Source organism: Pipistrellus hanaki, assembly GCF_964339955.1.
Source record: "Pipistrellus hanaki genome assembly, chromosome: 2".
Taxonomy (NCBI): Eukaryota; Metazoa; Chordata; class Mammalia; order Chiroptera; family Vespertilionidae; genus Pipistrellus; species Pipistrellus hanaki.
In genome coordinates this window covers 195,050,898-195,066,772 of record NC_140504.1, presented here as the reverse complement: position 1 = coordinate 195,066,772, position 15,875 = coordinate 195,050,898, and the positions used below count along the sequence as shown (strand labels likewise).

At 58.6% G+C, this 15,875-nt stretch overlaps 1 protein-coding gene across 4 annotated transcripts; it reads right to left on the bottom strand.

Annotated features, from left to right (window-relative positions):
• Window positions 1-433: 433 nt before the first annotated feature.
• MASP2 (MBL associated serine protease 2) lies at window positions 434-14,343 on the bottom strand. 4 transcript variants are annotated; one of them, XM_084875334.1, is made up of 11 exons: window positions 14,194-14,343; window positions 13,860-14,088; window positions 13,438-13,615; window positions 11,136-11,267; window positions 8,971-9,167; window positions 8,756-8,903; window positions 7,570-7,688; window positions 5,759-5,837; window positions 2,986-3,120; window positions 2,338-2,492; window positions 434-1,201 (listed from the first exon to the last, which is right to left on the bottom strand). In XM_084875334.1, the coding sequence occupies exons 1-10, from the start codon at window positions 14,196-14,198 to the stop codon at window positions 2,386-2,388; spliced, it is 1,329 nt and encodes a 442-aa protein (XP_084731460.1). In that variant the 5' UTR covers window positions 14,199-14,343; the 3' UTR covers window positions 434-1,201; window positions 2,338-2,385. The 4 variants fall into 4 exon arrangements, 3 of the variants coding, with proteins under 3 accessions (XP_084731460.1, XP_084731459.1, XP_084731461.1); XM_084875333.1 differs by having other exon boundaries at window positions 2,418-2,492; XR_014794237.1 differs by lacking the exons at window positions 434-1,201; window positions 2,338-2,492; window positions 2,986-3,120; ... (2 more) ...; window positions 8,756-8,903; window positions 8,971-9,167 and adding exons at window positions 10,233-10,313; window positions 10,529-10,644.
• Between the last annotated feature and the right edge of the window lie 1,532 nt (window positions 14,344-15,875).

The following is a 15,875-nucleotide window of genomic DNA, read 5'->3' as shown; positions in this document are numbered from 1 at the left end:
ACCTAGGCCAAAGTATTAATGTTTCCAGTTCATCTGCAAAAGTCCATGATTCAAGTTTATCCTCAACCAGTACTGCTGTAATGTATAAAGCTCTCACAGAGTAAGAATAAGTCGAAAAATACTCAACGAGCATGCACAGGCAATTTCCGGAAACACGATTATAAAAAAGCCAGTGCGGAAAGATACTGGGCTTTGTGAGCAATGCCATGCAGACCTGACCAGTGCGTTTCTGCTGCTCCAGCAACGACGGCGTCGCTGTGCTTTATGCCCCTGGAACCGAACGGAGAGGGGGACACACTGGCCAGCCTCTCGCTGGAGGTGGGTTTTGGTTTTTGGGGCGACAACGGCTGGGCTACTATTTCCCGGGTCACGTTGCTGCTGAGATCTTTTATAGGCATTTTTTTAAAGGAATTATTTACTGATTGAAAACATACAAATTAAAAGTTATTCATTATTCTCTTGATCCAGGGAATATAGTTACTGACTTTTGTATAGACCCCGTACACTTGTGCCGCCCCGCAGTGAATGGAGCCCCAGGACACTATCCCCCCCACAAACCACCTGCGGGTCTCGTTGTGGAGAAACACCAGGGCCCCGCCGCTGTCGCCGCCGCAGCTGTCCCTGCCCCCGCCCTCCGCGCCCGCACACAGCATGTTGTCCGTTACCTGGGGGTGCAGCGGCTGCTGGGCATAGGCAGCGGCACACTTCTTCTGATCCACAATTGGTACCTCGACAAACTGTAGGTTTCTGGCAAGAAAGCCGCTCTGGGTCAGTCCCCACCCGGACACCGTTCCAATGGTGTCGGGCCTCAGGAGGGACTCGGCGTCTCCTCCCGGCAGGCACACGGGCATGATGTGGCTGTTGACCGCAACTCTGTCGTGCAGTTTGATCAGGGCTATGTCGTTAGCGAAGCCAGCGCCGTCCCTGTAGCCTTCGTGTATGAACACGGCCTCGGCCCCGGCTGGCGTGTGCTGAGGGGACAGTCTCTTCAGGGCGCCCAGCCGGATGCTGAGGGAGGCGGCGGCGTCTTTTTGCTCGTAGACAGCATGAGCCGCCGTCAGGATCCAGCTGTCAGACAGAAGCGCCCCTGCTGCTATTGTTGTGCTGCCCAGCAGCAGGACTTGCCAGGGAAAGTCACCGAGCTTTGCGTTTTGCCCTCCGTATATACGGCCTCCGGTTGTGCGGGCTGACACTCCACACACTGGGGAGAGAAGCAGAGAGGCAGGGCCTGTGTAGAAACCACTGGTGCTGTTCTCCGCTCAGCACTTGGGACTTGTTAACACTTCACGTGAACCCAAAATTGTGTCACAAGTTGGTGGGTGCCCACCCGTACAGGCAAGTGAGGCCACCTTAACAGCACAGCTCACAGGCCCAGCGGGCAGTTCTTAGCTCCTCAGAAAGTGAGGTGGGTAACATTGCTTTGAGAAACTATTTGTTCTGCAAAATAAAAGGTCTACACAGTTGGGGGGGGGGGGGGGGTCGGTATTTATAGGGCAAGCAGGAATTGTCTTGAGCTGATGCCTTGGGTGATGAGAAGAGGAAGTGAAAGGAAATAACCTTTTCATTGCCTCTGTTCTCCTGCTTTACAATGGGGTGGTTACCATGCGGTTCTGTGAAAGCAGGAGTTAAGGTCACTGTCATAGGAGTGGCGAAATTAACCTTTGAACATTTAAATGCTTTAAAAATTAGAAGGTCACAGCTACAGCCAGGAACCTTCAGGTTCAGAAATTTTTTTTCATCCTATTGATTCTTCCAAACACTAAGTTTTACTCTATATTACTAAGGCAATTCACTCATTAATGTACCAAATGTTTCCTATTGTGGCAGAATACTTGCATTGAAACTTGTAAACGTGGTGTCAGCTAAAATCAAACAACTAACTTAAGCCAAATAACACAGGGGTAATGAATATATTATTACCTTTCTGATTTTTTTAATATCTATTCAACTATATCTTCAGAGCCAATTCTGGTTAAAAAAAAAATTTAAGTACTATTAAAAGGCAAATTGCATTAATGTTTAAAAACTAGATGTCATTGAAAACAATTGCTTAGGGAAATAATGAAGTTATTAGCTTTGGGTTTTAATAGCATTTTTAACAGGGAAGAAAAGTAACAACAGAGGAACTTACGCTTATAAATGTATAAATGGTTCAAGATAATTTAAAAAATCATTTAATTTTTTATGCTTGCCTAGTTGTAAGGCCAAAATAATCAAATGACTGATGCAGTCAGCACCTAACAACCTCTCCATATGGAAAGGGGATAATGAGAACGTACTATTTGGAAATAATAACTTGGTCTAAGAGCCAAGTACCGAAGTTACATTTCTGCCTACCACAGCTAAAGCTCTCCTATTGTCTCCGGCCCATCCTCCTTCCATCAATTACGGATCTCTTGTATAAATGTGTCCATTACCGGGCTCACAGGCCGGGAGCGATCTTTCTCCTTTGGAGCTCGTCCAGAATCCATCAGCCTCACACACATATTTACCTGCAAATCGTTGGAAAAGCACAAATGTTTAACTGCATGTATAAGGTGGTTGTCATTTGCTTGAATACCCCCTTAAAAAATGTTGATTCTTGAGCATCAGTGGGAAATAGAGGTGTCTGAATAACCATTTTACATGATTTCATAAATAGGAGGTCTCTGCATTACCGTGTTTGCTTGCAAAGTGGAAACCTTTTAGATGTGTAACTTGAATATGTATCAAGATCTCAAGTGCTTAATGATAAGGTTTTGACTTGTTAAATTAAACCATTTGGAATATATTGTGTGTTTGTGGTAGTCATTTACCAGATAAGATCTGTTTTCAGATTCTTGCAAATTGGCATTAAAGTCAGTTCAGCTGTAATATTTCACTTAGCTGGGGTGGGGAGAAGAGCCTTTTAATCTTTTGCCCGGCCTTAGCCCAACGGTGGCTGAAGTTTCCAGCCGGAGGGCTTCGGTTCCAAGCAGGCCCACCCCAGCGTGGAGCCCTGCTCACCGTCCCCTCCTGCCATGGTGTAGAAGGTCTCGTTGCAGCGGTACTGGACCTCAGCTCCGTACACGGTCACCTCGGGGCCTGTGAGGTACTCCAGGCGGCCACCGGGCAGGGCCTCGGGGGGGCCGCAGTCCACAACTGAGGGACAGGGAGGGGGGAGCAGTGTCACTTGTCCTGGCATTGGGAAGGTGTGGAGACCACGGTGAGCCCTCGTGTGCAGCCCCTGCGGGTGGCGGGAGGCCCTAAGGGAAGGGGGTCTGAGACCACGCACTCCCTCTCCGCTGTCACTCTGACAAAGGCCCGCAGCCACGGGGGAGGGCACAGCCCGCCCCGCCCCGCTGTGCTGTCTAGCCCCACCCAGAAGGGCGCTCAGAGACAGAACAAAGCTGATCCTTTCCTAACGTGAACTTACTGTCAGAGAAAGGAAGGCAGAGAGAGAGAGACATGGATCGGCTGCCTCCTGCACGCACCAGCCGGGACTGGAGCCACAGCCTGTGTGTGTGCCCAGACCAGGGGTCAAACCCACCACCGTCTGTTGTACACATGATGCTCCAACCAATGAATGGAGCTTTTTAGAAGACCTGGAAGTCCTTGAATTTGGATTAGAATTCACACTTGGGACGTTGCTAATATGAAGTAGCTAACCAATTTGTGAGACAGTGCTAAAAGTTCACACAGCTGAAACCGGTTTTGCTCAGAGGATAGAGTGTCGGTCTGCGAACTGAAGGGTCCCAGGTTCGATTCCAGTCAAGGGCATGTACATTGATTGTGGGCACATCCCTGGTATTAGGTGTGCAGGAGGCAGCTGATCGATGTTTCTCTTCCCTTGATGTTTCTAACTATTCTCCCTTCCTCACTGTAAAAAAAATCAAATATATATATATTTTAAAAAAAAAATTGCCTTAAAAAAAAAAAAAAGAATTGGTGGGAATGTAAATTCATTATATAAAAATATTTAATTCCCCCAGGCATTTTGTAGAAACCCTTACACAAAATATGCAAAGATACACCAATAGGGGTGCTAACTACAGCAAGAGCATGTAACAGTAAAAAAAAGGTGGTGGGCTGGGGGAGGACACTGGATGTTAGATTAAATAAAAGCATGGTGTGATCAAATGCTATACGGTCATTAACAAGAGTGAGAGGCTCTGTTAATACTAAACTGATGTGGGAAGATAACCCAACAAGATGGAGAAAAGCAATTGCAATCATTAAGTAGCCATTTTGGTTAAAAAAACAAACACAATAGCCCTAGCAGGTTTGGCTCGGTGGATAGAATGTCAGCCGGTGGACTGAAGGGTCCCAGGTTTGATTCCGGTCAAGGGCACATACTGTGGTTGCAGGTTCAATCCCCAGCCCTGGTCAACCAATCCATGTGTGTGTCTCACATCAATGTTTGTCTGTCTCTCCTCCCACTCTCAAAAACAAAAAAAGGAAAAAAGACCGAAACCCACACAGGAGCGCACACACCCTCACCTTCCCCTTCCTCCGCTTTCCTGCCTGCTCACTGCCCCCACCCCACCCCACCCCACCCAGCCCGTTACCTTTCCTCTCCTAAGCGCCAAGGCCCCTCTGCCAACAACTTACTGCCTCAGCCCATTTCTCCCACGAGCACTTCTTCCTCTCCCGTTGTTTTAATGGAATTTTATTGATTTCAGAGAGGGAGGGAGGGAGAGAGACATCAATGATGAGAGAATCATTGGTTGGCTGCCCTTTTCATGCCCCTTTGGGGATTGAGTCTGCAACCCGAAATACTAGTATTCCCTGCCCGGGAATTGAACCAGGACCTCTTGGTTCATGGGCCAACGCTCAACCACTGAGCCTTGCCAGCCAGACTGTAATTTTCAAATTAAACTATCTTACAATTGAAAAAAATGAGCATATAATAGTGAAATACTTCAATATATATAACATAGGAGATAAAGAATATGAAGGAATAGACCCCAAACTCTTAGTGGTACTTTAGGGATTTGGTCAAGAGTGGCTTTAACTATATATTTTTGTAAATTTATATATTTTCCAATTAACGTGTATTTAAGATTTGGTACATGATGCTGAAACCGGTTTGGCTCAGTGGATAGAGCGTCAGCCTGCGGACTGAAAGTTCCCAGGTTCAATTCTGGTCAAGGGCATGGTACCTTGGTTGCGGGCACATCCCCCGGTATGGAGTGTGCAAGAGGCAGCTGGTTGATGTTTCTCTCTCATTGATGTTAACACATTTAAAAGCAAATAATTGCCCTGGCCAGTGTGGCTCAGTTGGTTGAGTGTCACTCCATGCATGGAAGAGTGTCAGATTGTATTTCCAGTCAGGGCACATACCCAGGTTTCAGGTTCAATCCCTGGTCAGGGCAATGTTTCTCCCTCCCCTCCCTCCCCTTCCTCCTTCCCTCCCTCCCTTTCCTCCCTCCTTCCCCTCCCTACCCCCCTCCTTCCCCTCCTTCCCTCCCTTCCCTCCCTCCCTCCCCTCCCTCCCTCTCCTCCTCTCCCTCCCTCACTTCCTCCCTCCCCTCCCTCCCCCCCCTCCCTCCCTCTCCTCCTCTCCCTCCCTCCTTCCCCTCCCTCTTTCTCCCCTTCTCTCCCTAAAATCAATTAAAAGGAAATAATTTTCCTACTAGTTCGGTTTCATTTTAACCTCTTAAAGCGCACTGGGAGCCTGGGGAGGAGAAGCAGATTTGGAATTCCATCCCCGAAAAAAGCATCCTTTTTACAAAGGGCCAGAAGCAGCAGCAGAAGCCATGACAGCAGCAGAAGCTCTGGGGTTGTCATGTGACCGTACTGCTGCATTCTGGCATCGGTTGGTCCCAAGATCCATCCTTCTGACAGACCGCAGTAAATGATCTCAGGGGCAAAGGACCCTAAAGAGGAAGGGGAAAGATTAATTTCCTTGTTTACATCAGAAAATCACGCCCCAAACCTACGCCCCCAGTAGTTAGTTCCTCTGCTAGTGTTTCACCAGATGCTCCCAAGGGGGCGATACACCCCATGACGGCCGCACAGCCCAGCTCTGGCTCCGTGCAGGGCCAGGGGCTGCTGCGTACGCCACCTGTCATTTTAGGATCAAATACGAAGTGCCACCGAGACCGGTTTGGCTCAGTGGATAGAGCATCGGCCTGCGAACTGAAAGGTCCCGGGTTCGATTCCGGTGAAGGGCATGTACCTTGGTTGCGGGCACATCCCCAGTGGGGGTGATGCAAGAGGCAGCTGATAGATGATTCTCTCTCATCGATGTTTCTAACTCTCTATCCCTCTCTCTTCCTCTCTGTAAAAAATCAATAAAATATATATTTTAAAAAAAATACGAAGTGCCATGGGGAGGTGGTCATTAGTGGGTGAGGCAGCCTCGGTGACACGGAGCAAACGGGTCTGGGTCTCCTAGCCTGCGGCCCTTGCTGGAGGACAGCTACCCCAGTGCCCAGTCAGCACTCATGGCTGATCACGCTTACACAGAGGCATTTTTTAAGAAGTCCTCCCCAGACAATCTTTTTCCATTGATTTTGAGAGAGAATGGAAAAGAGAGGGTAAGACAGAGAAATAAGAGAGTGAGAGAAACTCATTGGTTGCCTCCTGGATGTGTGTCAACCTGGGCCCAGGCTAAGGAGAAGCCTGCAGCCAAGGCATGTGCCCTTGACCGGAATCGAACCCGGGACCCTTCCGACCACAGGCCGACGCTGTCTCCACTGAGCCCAGTCAGCTAGGGTGCAGAGACGCTTTTTTGACAGACTGCAGTAGCATTCTAAAGCCAGACTCGGTGAGCTGAAACCGGTTTGGCTCAGTGAATAGACCATCGGCCTGCGGATTGAAGGGTCCCAGATTCGATTCTGATCAAGGGCACATCCCCAGTGGGAGGTGTGCAGGAGGCAGCTGATCAATGTTTCTCTCTCATGATGTTTCTCATCAGTGTTTCTAACTATCCCTCTCCCTTCCTCTCTGTAAAAAATCAATAAAATGTATTTTTTTTAAATAAGTAAAACCAGACTTGATGAGAGAAGATGCTTCAAAGGAGAGCAGGGCGATTTTTAAAACATCAGCCACAGGGCAGGTTTGCAGTCCAAGGAGCTGCGGAGAGGAGCCCGCCCCCAAAGCCTGCGAGGTGGCAAAGTGTCACTTTATTTCCTGGTGTCGCCCCGCCCCCCCCCCCCCCCCCCTGGACTGCCCTGCACACCTCACTGTCATTTCCTGTTATTGCTTTGCACCACTGGGACTCTGACAATTTTGAAGAACATAAAGGGGACGTGTTACTCTCCTACCTGTGCCCCTAAAGCAACACACTAAGCATTTTTTAAAAATTATCCTCCCGTTCCCTTTACAGTGGCCACTATTTATAACTTTGCGGGGTACACGGCTTCCCAGCGCCGTTTAATTAATTGCGGGCCCAGGAGTTGTTCCGTTAGGTCATCCTAAGAATAAAAAATCTCTGTAGCCATCCCTCTTCTCAGCAAACATATTTCTTTTCAATTTTTTTTTTTTTTAGTCATAGACAAAAAAACACACCCAGGCTGACAACAGCCATTTATTGCTTTCCTGCTACGCATCTGCTGACATGAATGTGTCCACGATCGCATGTGCTCACAGTTTGTGATAACTCACACGCAGGAGCTCGTAGCCGGTCTCGCACTCCACGGAGAAGCGGTCCTTCAGGATGTACTGGGCTTGCACAGGCGAGATGTGGCCATGAGGTGGCGCCACCGGATCAGGGCACGGCAGAGCTGCGCAGAGGAAACCAGGCGGGGGGCTCTGAGGGTCTCTGGCGGGTGAGTCTGAACTGCGCGTCTGAAGTTCTTGGTTTATAAAGGAGACGCTTCGCACGGAAAGAAAGCTCGCCCCAGTCCGGGAGAGCTCTTCAGACTTAAGACCAAAGGCAGGAAGGCGGCACACACGGTTGCATGTGGTGCGAGTTGGGGTGTGCTGCCTGGCCTGGGCCTCAGCCCAAGCCGTGTCGGAAAGCCAGGCACGCCAGGCCGGTTTGGCTCAGTGGCCAGGGCGACCGCCTGTGGACTGAAGGGTCCCGGGTTCAGTTTCAGTCAGGGCACAGGCCCGGATTGCGGGCTCGATCCCCAGTGTGGGGCGTGCAGGAGGCCGCCAATTGATGGTTCTCTGTCATCACTGGTGTTTCTATTTCTCCCTCTCCCTTCCTCTCTGAAATAAAAATATGTTTTAATTTTTATTTTTTTAAAATATATTTTATTGATTTTTCACAGAGAGGAAGGGAGAGGGATAGAGAAATAGAAACATCTAACAGCTGCCCCCCCCCACACACACACACACTGGGATGTGCCCGATACCAAGGTACATGCCTTTGGCCAGAGTCGAACCTGGGACCTTTCAGTCTGCAGGCCAATGCTCTATCCACTGAGCCAAACCAGTTAGGGCAAAATAAATTTAAAAAAAAAAAAAAAAAAAAGAGAGGGAGAGAGGGAGGGAGCCAGGCATGGCCTAGCCAGTTTGACTCAGTGGATAGACTATCAGCTTGGGGACTGAAGGGTCCCAAGTTCGATTCTGGACAAGGGCACATGCCCGGGTTGCAGGCTTGATCCTTAGGCGGCCTGCAGGGGGCAGCCCATCAATGATTCTCTGTCATCATTGATGTTTCTCTCTCTCTCTTCCTCTCCCTTCCTCTACACATGTTTTTTGAAGTGGCCGGCTGTTTGGTCAAACATTTGGTTACCTCACCGTGAATGCCCGGGCGGGGCCAGACCAGGTGGGTCCTCAGAGCCTGTGCGCCCACGGGCTGGGCGTCCGGCCCGGTGAGCTGCTCCGGCCCGGCGGGCCTCACCTGTGCTGGTGTAGTGGACCTTCCAGCCCGTGTGCTCCCCCGACTGGTCGGTGACAAAGGTCAGGGTCACGGAGTTGCTCTTGGTTTCGATCCTGCTGGGCAGCGTCTTCCCACAGAAGGGGCCGAATTCCTGCTGGTCCGTCCGGACCTGAAAGGAGGGGAGCCCCGTCACCCCGAGACCTGCCGGCCGGGATGCGGGGGGCCCAGGAACAGACCTTGAGGGAGTCGTAGGGGCACTGGGCTTCGGGGTGCGCCTCCACGTCGAAGGACTCCACGAAGTCCAGGATGACGAGGAACCCGTCCTCCAGGCGGATGCTGTAGGTGCAGCTGGAGAGTTTGGGGTACGGCTGGGGGTACTCCGGGCTGCTGATCACCCCAGAGCGCTCGGTGAAGACCTGGCCCGAGCACAGGGCTGGGAGAGGGGAGAGGGAGAGGGGAGGGGGTGAGCCTGGGTGGCGGTGTGACTGCCGCGGCGCCGGGCTGGGTGGACGCCCTGCACATGGCCGCCAGAGGCTCCTGAGGCCCAGGCCCCGGCCGCAGCCGAAGGGACAGGCAGGGAGGGGTGTCCGGAGCCCAGGCTTCAGCTGAAATGTGCATCTCCCAGGATGCACCCGGAGAGGGCGAGGTGGAGGCCTGGGCCAGGGTCAGAGGGAGGGGCGCGGTCCGCTCTGCTGAGGGCAGAGGCACCCTCATTTTTTAAAAATCCGGGGAGGGGGGTGAGAGTGGGAGGGTGACACCGAGTCTCCTTGGTTGAGGGCCCGGACCCACTCAGACCCCAGCAACCTCCAAGGTCATCCCCCAGGGGCTCCCCCGCGCCGGCCAGGCCCCGGGCGTCCGCCTGGACGGTCAGGTCACCAAGGGGCTCCCTGTGCCCGCCTTCCCCGGCCCGGGCTCTGCCTGGGGCACTGCGGGGGCTCAGCCACACGGTCACGGCTCATCTGGTGTCTCTCCCAGTCGGGAAGCCAGCGCAGCCCCTGCACAGCACCCATGGGCGGCCCAGCGGGGGCGGCAGGCTTCAGAGTGGGGGAGGGGCTCCTACAAAGGGGAGTCCCAGCTCCGCCTTCCTGCCTCCCTGTGGCCGCTCCCCCCCCCCGCCCCAAGGGCAGAGGGAATGGCCCTGGACATGGGACCAGGCCGCCCCCCAGTGACCCCTCCTGGGGCCTCTGCTCTGGGCCAGGCTCCCCACCCGGCACAGCGGGACCCGCGCTGCCCCTGGGATTCTGGGAATCGGCCTGGGGACCTGGGGAGCAGAGCTCCTCCCCTGAGTGCCTCAGGCAGGTCTCCGCCCCTGGGCCCCCTCAGAACTCCCACCCCTCCCGGCAGGACGCCCGGGGCTCCTCAGACTGCCCCGAGGGCAGGGAGGGAGGAGGGGCCAGAGCACACCCAGCCGCCTGCCCCTGCCGCCCCAGAGACACGCAGCGCGGTGGAGGTGAGGCGGACCAGGTTTATTGTTAGCTCCGAGGGGGTGGATGGGGGTGGATGGGGGGTGGATGGGGGGTGGATGGGGGGGTGGGGGGTGGGGGGTGGATGGGGGGGTGGATGGGGGGGTGGGGGGTGGATGGGGGGTGGATGGGGGTGGATGGGGGGTGGAGGGAGGGTGGAGGGAGGGTGGATGGGGGGTGGATGGGGGGTGGATGGGGGGGTGGGGGTGGGGGGGTGAGTGGGGGGGTGAGTGGGGGGGTGGATGGGGGGTGGATGGGGGGGTGGGGGTGGGGGGGTGAGTGGGGGGGTGAGTGGGGGGTGGATGGGGGGTGGATGGGGGGGTGGGGGTGGGGGGTGGGGTAGGTGGGGGGGTGAATGAGGGGGTGGACGGGGCTGCAGGCTGCCGCAATCTCGCCGGCCCAGAGCTGCAGCCGCGGGCTCTGCGGGCGGAGGCTACAGGCTCTGCTCTGGAAGAGACGGGGGGGAGACCAAGGAGGAGACACGGGAGGCAGGTCAGGTCAGCCCCGGGGGGGGGGCTCCCCACTCCCCAGGGCCCCAGCTGGCTTCCTGCCCCGTGTGGCCAGGGCCCAGGGCACCTCCTCAGGCCGTGGGGCCGGGTCAGGGGGCAGCTGGGCCCGAACCGGTGGCTCTGAGCAGGCCTCGCTCCGGCCCTGCGGGCTTGTGGAGGGGAAGGGGGTGAGCGGCTCAGACCCCCCCTCCCCTCCGCACGCGCCTCCTCTGGAGGGGAGGGGGCTGCCGGGTCCCCCGCCCAGCGGGCCAGGCACTGCGGGGCCTAAGGAAGGGAGGAGGGGGGAGGGCTGGAGGACCGGGGTGGATGGGGGGGGTGAGGGGACGGAGAAGCAGAGCGGGGGGGTGGGGGCGCCTCAGGCCGGGCAGAGCCGCCTGGCTTTAGGGGGGCGGGCGGGCGGCCGGGCGGGCGGCGGGGGGCCGGGCTCACCGGAGCAGGTGCGCCTGTCCTGGTGCAGCGCGTAGCCGGCGCGGCAGGAGCAGTAGAAGCCGCCCAGGTGGTTGTGGCAGTGGTGGTCGCAGGGGGGCGCGGCTCCGGGGGGCGCCTGGCACTCATCGATGTCTGGGGGGGGGAGTCACAGAGCCGGGAGGGCACTGCGGCCTGGGCCGGGACCTCGGCCTCGGGGGCCTGCGAGGGGCCTCCTCACCACACACACCACACACACCACACACACCACACACACCACACACATATACACACACACACCACACACACACACACCACACACCACACCCCTCCCCCCAACACACACACACACACCACACCACACACACCACACACACACACACCACACACACACACACACCACACACACCACACACATATACACACACACACCACACACCACACACACACACACACATATACACACACACACACACACACCACACACACACACTCCACACACACCACACACCACACCCCTCCCCCCAACACACACACACACACCACACCACACACACCACACACCACACACACACACACACCACACACACCACACACACATACACACACATACACACACATACCACACACACATACACACACAGCACACATACACACACACACACAGCACACACACTCACACACACATACACACACATACCACACACACATACACACACAGCACACATACACACACATACACACACACACAGCACACATACACACACACAGCACACATACCACACACACACCACACACCACACACACACACACACACACAGCACACACACCACACCACATACCACACACCACACACACACACACCCCCACACACACACACACACACACGCTCCCCCTGCAGCACGAGGAGGGGCAGGAATGACACATCCCTAAAACCAGTGACAAGCCCAGTGTGTCCTGCCCAAGGTCCCCAGCGAGGGCGGAGCAGCGGCGGTGGAGCCAGCGGGCAGCGGGCAGCGGGCGGGCTGCCACTCAGGCCCCTCAGAGCGGCTTGTGAGGAGCACAGAGAGGCTGAGGCCCCGGCCCGCGGTCACACAGCTGGGCCCTGCAGGAGCCAGAACCTGACCTCCCGACACAGGCGCCCAGCTCTGTGCGTCCTCAGCCCTGGGTCACGGGCTCCAGGAGGTCCCCTCTGCGCCCGCACATGGGGCTGCTCGGAGGGGAGGCCAGGCTGCCACTCACATGGCATGGCAGACGGCGTCAGAGGAAGAGGACCCCTCTCCTGCTGGTCTGGCAGGAATCCGGGGGGGGGGGGGGGGGCTGTGGGCCTGGGGGGACTGGGGGGCTGGAGGCCTGGGGGGGCTGGGGGCCTGGAGGGGGGGGCCTGGGGGGCTGGAGGCCTGGGGGGGCTGGGGGCCTGGAGGCCTGGGGGGGCTGGGGGCCTGGAGGGGGGGGGCCTGGGGGGCTGGAGGCCTGGGGGGGCTGGGGGCCTGGGGGGGGCTGGAGGCCTGGGGGGGCTGGGGGCCTGGGGGACTGGGGGGCTGGAGGCCTGGGGGGGCTGGGGGCCTGGAGGGGGGGGGCCTGGGGGGCTGGAGGCCTGGGGGGGCTGGGGGCCTGGGGGGGCTGGGGGCCTGGGGGGCTGGAGGCCTGGGGGGCTGGAGGCCTGGGGGGGCTGGGGGCCGGGGGGGCTGGAGGCCTGGGGGGGCTGGGAGCCTGGGGGGGGCTGGGGGCCTGGAGGGGGCTGGGGGCCTGGGGGGGCTGGGGCCTGGGGGGCTGGAGGCCTGGGGGGCTGGGGGCCTGGGGGGACTGGGGCCTGGGGGGACTGGGGGGCTGGAGGCCTGGGGGGGCTGGGGGCCTGGGGGGCTGGAGGCCTGGGGGGGCTGGGGGCCTGGAGGGGGGGGGCCTGGGGGGCTGGAGGCCTGGGGGGCTGGGGGCCTGGGGGGGGCTGGGGGCCTGGGGGGCTGGAGGCCTGGGGGGGCTGGGGGCCTGGGGGGCTGGAGGCCTGGGGGGGCTGGGGGCCTGGGGGGCTGGAGGCCTGGGGGGGCTGGGGGCCTGGAGGCCTGGGGGGGCTGGAGGCCTGGGGGGGCTGGAGGCCTGGGGGGCTGGGGGCCTGGGGGGCTGGAGGCCTGGGGGGGCTGGGGGCCTGGGGGGGGCTGGGGGCCTGGAGGGGGCTGGGGGCCTGGGGGGGGCTGGGGGCCTGGAGGGGGCTGGGGGCCTTGAGGGGGACTGGGGGCTGGGGGGGCTGGGGACCTGGGGACCTGGGGGGGGCTGCAGGGGGCAGGCCTGGCAGGGGGAACCAGGGGCAGTGAGCCCGGCTCTCCCTCACCCTCCGCGGCGTAGAAGGCCTCGAAGCCGGTGAAGGGCTTCTCGTTGGAGTAGTCGGAGCGGAAGGTGACGTCCAGGCCGGGGCCCGGCGAGTAGAAGGTGGTGTTGCCGGGCGCCTGCTCCGTGTCGGTGCTCTCCCAGCCGCACAGCGTGGCCAGCTCCGTGGTCCCCGCGCTCAGCTGTGGGGTCGGGGTCACTGGGAGGGACAGCCAGACCCTGGCCTGCCCGGCCCCCGAGGCCTGCCTCCCTCCCCCCAGGCCCGCCCTCTCCCCCAGGCCTGCCCCTCTCCCCCCAGGCCAGCCCCCCTCCCCCCAGGCCTGCCCACCCCCCAGGCCTGCCCCCTCCAGGAGGCCCCGTCCCCTCAGGCCTGCCCCCTCCCCCCCAGGGCCCGTCCCCGCGCCCAGCCTTGGGGGCCGTGGGCACCTTGACGAAGTCGTACTCGCAGCGGTAGGAGAGCTCCAGGTGGAAGTGGGTGAAGTAGAGGCGCAGGCGGTAGCCGGGGGGCGCCGTCAGGGCCCAGCGCAGCTCCTGGTGGTCAGGGTACCGCCCCGGGAAGCCGGGCGACGCCAGGCGCCCGAACACGGGCTGCGGCCACTGGGCGGCCCCGGGGGCGGCTGCCGCGCCCCCGAGCAGGCCCAGCAGGATCAGCAGCCTGGGTGGAGGGCACAGGGGGGCACAGGGGGCACAGGGGCGGTGAGGGCCTGGGGCCGGCTGCCACCCTCGCCCCGGCAGGAGGCTGCGGGGGGCTCCCACCCACCTCATGGTGCGCCGTCCGCTGGCCAGGCCGGGTCTGCGTTCGCACAGGCTCACCTTTGGTCTGTTTGTCCAGCGGCTCCGGCCCCCGCTCTGCCCCTGGGATTCTGGGAATCGGCCCGGTGACTCCGGCCGGCCCGATCGCCGGGCGGGGAGGCCAGGCCCGGAGCCAGAGGCTGACCTGCTGGGCAGCCCGCCCCGGGACGGGTCCTGGCTCTGCCCCTCCCTCCGCCTCCGTGTTCCCTCCCAGCGGGGAGTCTCTGGCCGCCGGGTCTCCGTGAGGCCCCGGGAGGAACGGAGGATCGCACCCACCTGTTCTCTCCCCGCCCCCCCCCCCACGTCCTGCTGGGAAACACCTGAAACTCAGCACAGAAATAAAACGCAACCCCTGAGTGTGGGGGGGGGGGGGTGGGGGGTGGGACCCGCGCCCTGGAGGCTGGACAAGCGGGTGGACAGGTGCGAACATCTCCCGAAGGCAGCTCTGAGCCGGCCGCCGCGGGGCCAGGCCCAGCTCGGGGGCAGCCAGTCCTCTGGAAGCGTCAGAGCAGCTGATTCCTATTGCCCGTCCCCGACCCTGCGGAGACTCAGGCCCCATTCCCTCTTTCTACCAGAGAAAGGGACCCGACGTAACAGGTGCGTGTGGATGGGAACAGTGTGAGTAGCCAGGGGCCCCACACTCCTGAGAGCCGAACCTGTGACCCTGGGGTTCGCTGGCGGACACTAACCACGGAGCGCCTGGCCAGGGCTGGAAATGGCTCTTATGCCTTTGTTATCTGTCCCCGCCCCCTCCGGTGGAGCGGAGGGTCCCGGGCCCAGCCGAAGGGAGCGGGAGACGGATAACCAAGGGGTTAGGCAAACAGACTTGGCACCGAGAGCCCAGCCCCCCTCCTCACTCAGCTCCTGGGTCCTGGTGGCTCTCCGGCTCCTCCCTCTACTCCGGGGAGCGTGGCCAGCCCAGGGCCAGGACCTGGACACGGACTCTGGAGGGTCCCCGGGCGGACGGCTCAGCCTCTGTCACCCACAGTGAGGTCCATGGACAAGCGCGGCCAGGGCTGAGCTTGTTAGTCCCCACGCTGACCAGTGAGCAGAGCATTCAAGGGTTACCCCGGGAATACCGCAAATGTGAGAGAGATTTTTTAAAATCAACCAACTGCCGAAACCGGTTTGGCTCAGTGGTAGAGCGTCGGTCTGCAGACTGAAAGGTCCCAGGTTCAATTCCGGTCAGGGGCATGTACGTTGGTTGCGGGCACATCTCCGGTAAAAAAATCAATAAAATATATTTATAAATAAATAAATAAATAAATAATAAAAATCAACCAACTGAAGAATGCAGAAACCAAGCAGGGAGAAAATGCCCCCTGCCTGAATGGCATGGCTCAGTGGTTGAGCGTCGACCTATGAGCCAGGAGGTTCATGACCCAGGAGGTCACAGTTTGATTCCCAGTCGGAACCCAGGCCCAGGCTGTACGGGCTCCATCCCCAGCGTGGGGTGTGCAGGAGGCAGCTGATCGATGATTCTCATCATTGATGTCTCTCACCCACCCACCCCCCCCCACCCCCACCCCCCGTTTCTCTAAAATCAATAAAAAATATATTTAAGCCCTAGCTGGTTTGGCTCAACAGAGCATCGGCCTGTGGACTGAAGGGTCCCAGGTTTGATTCTAGTCAAGGGCACATGCCCAGGTT

Bases quoted from the DNA above. Each gene is read 5' to 3' on its own strand.
- MASP2 (XM_084875333.1), bottom strand. The intron at 11,268-13,437 runs GTGAGGGAGAGC...TCCCCCCCCCAG, and splicing joins GGCCTTCTACGCCGCGGAGG to ACATCGATGAGTGCCAGGCG. The intron at 1,202-2,417 runs GTAATGGACACA...TTCTCTCCCCAG, and splicing joins GCTCCCGGCCTGTGAGCCCG to TGTGTGGAGTGTCAGCCCGC.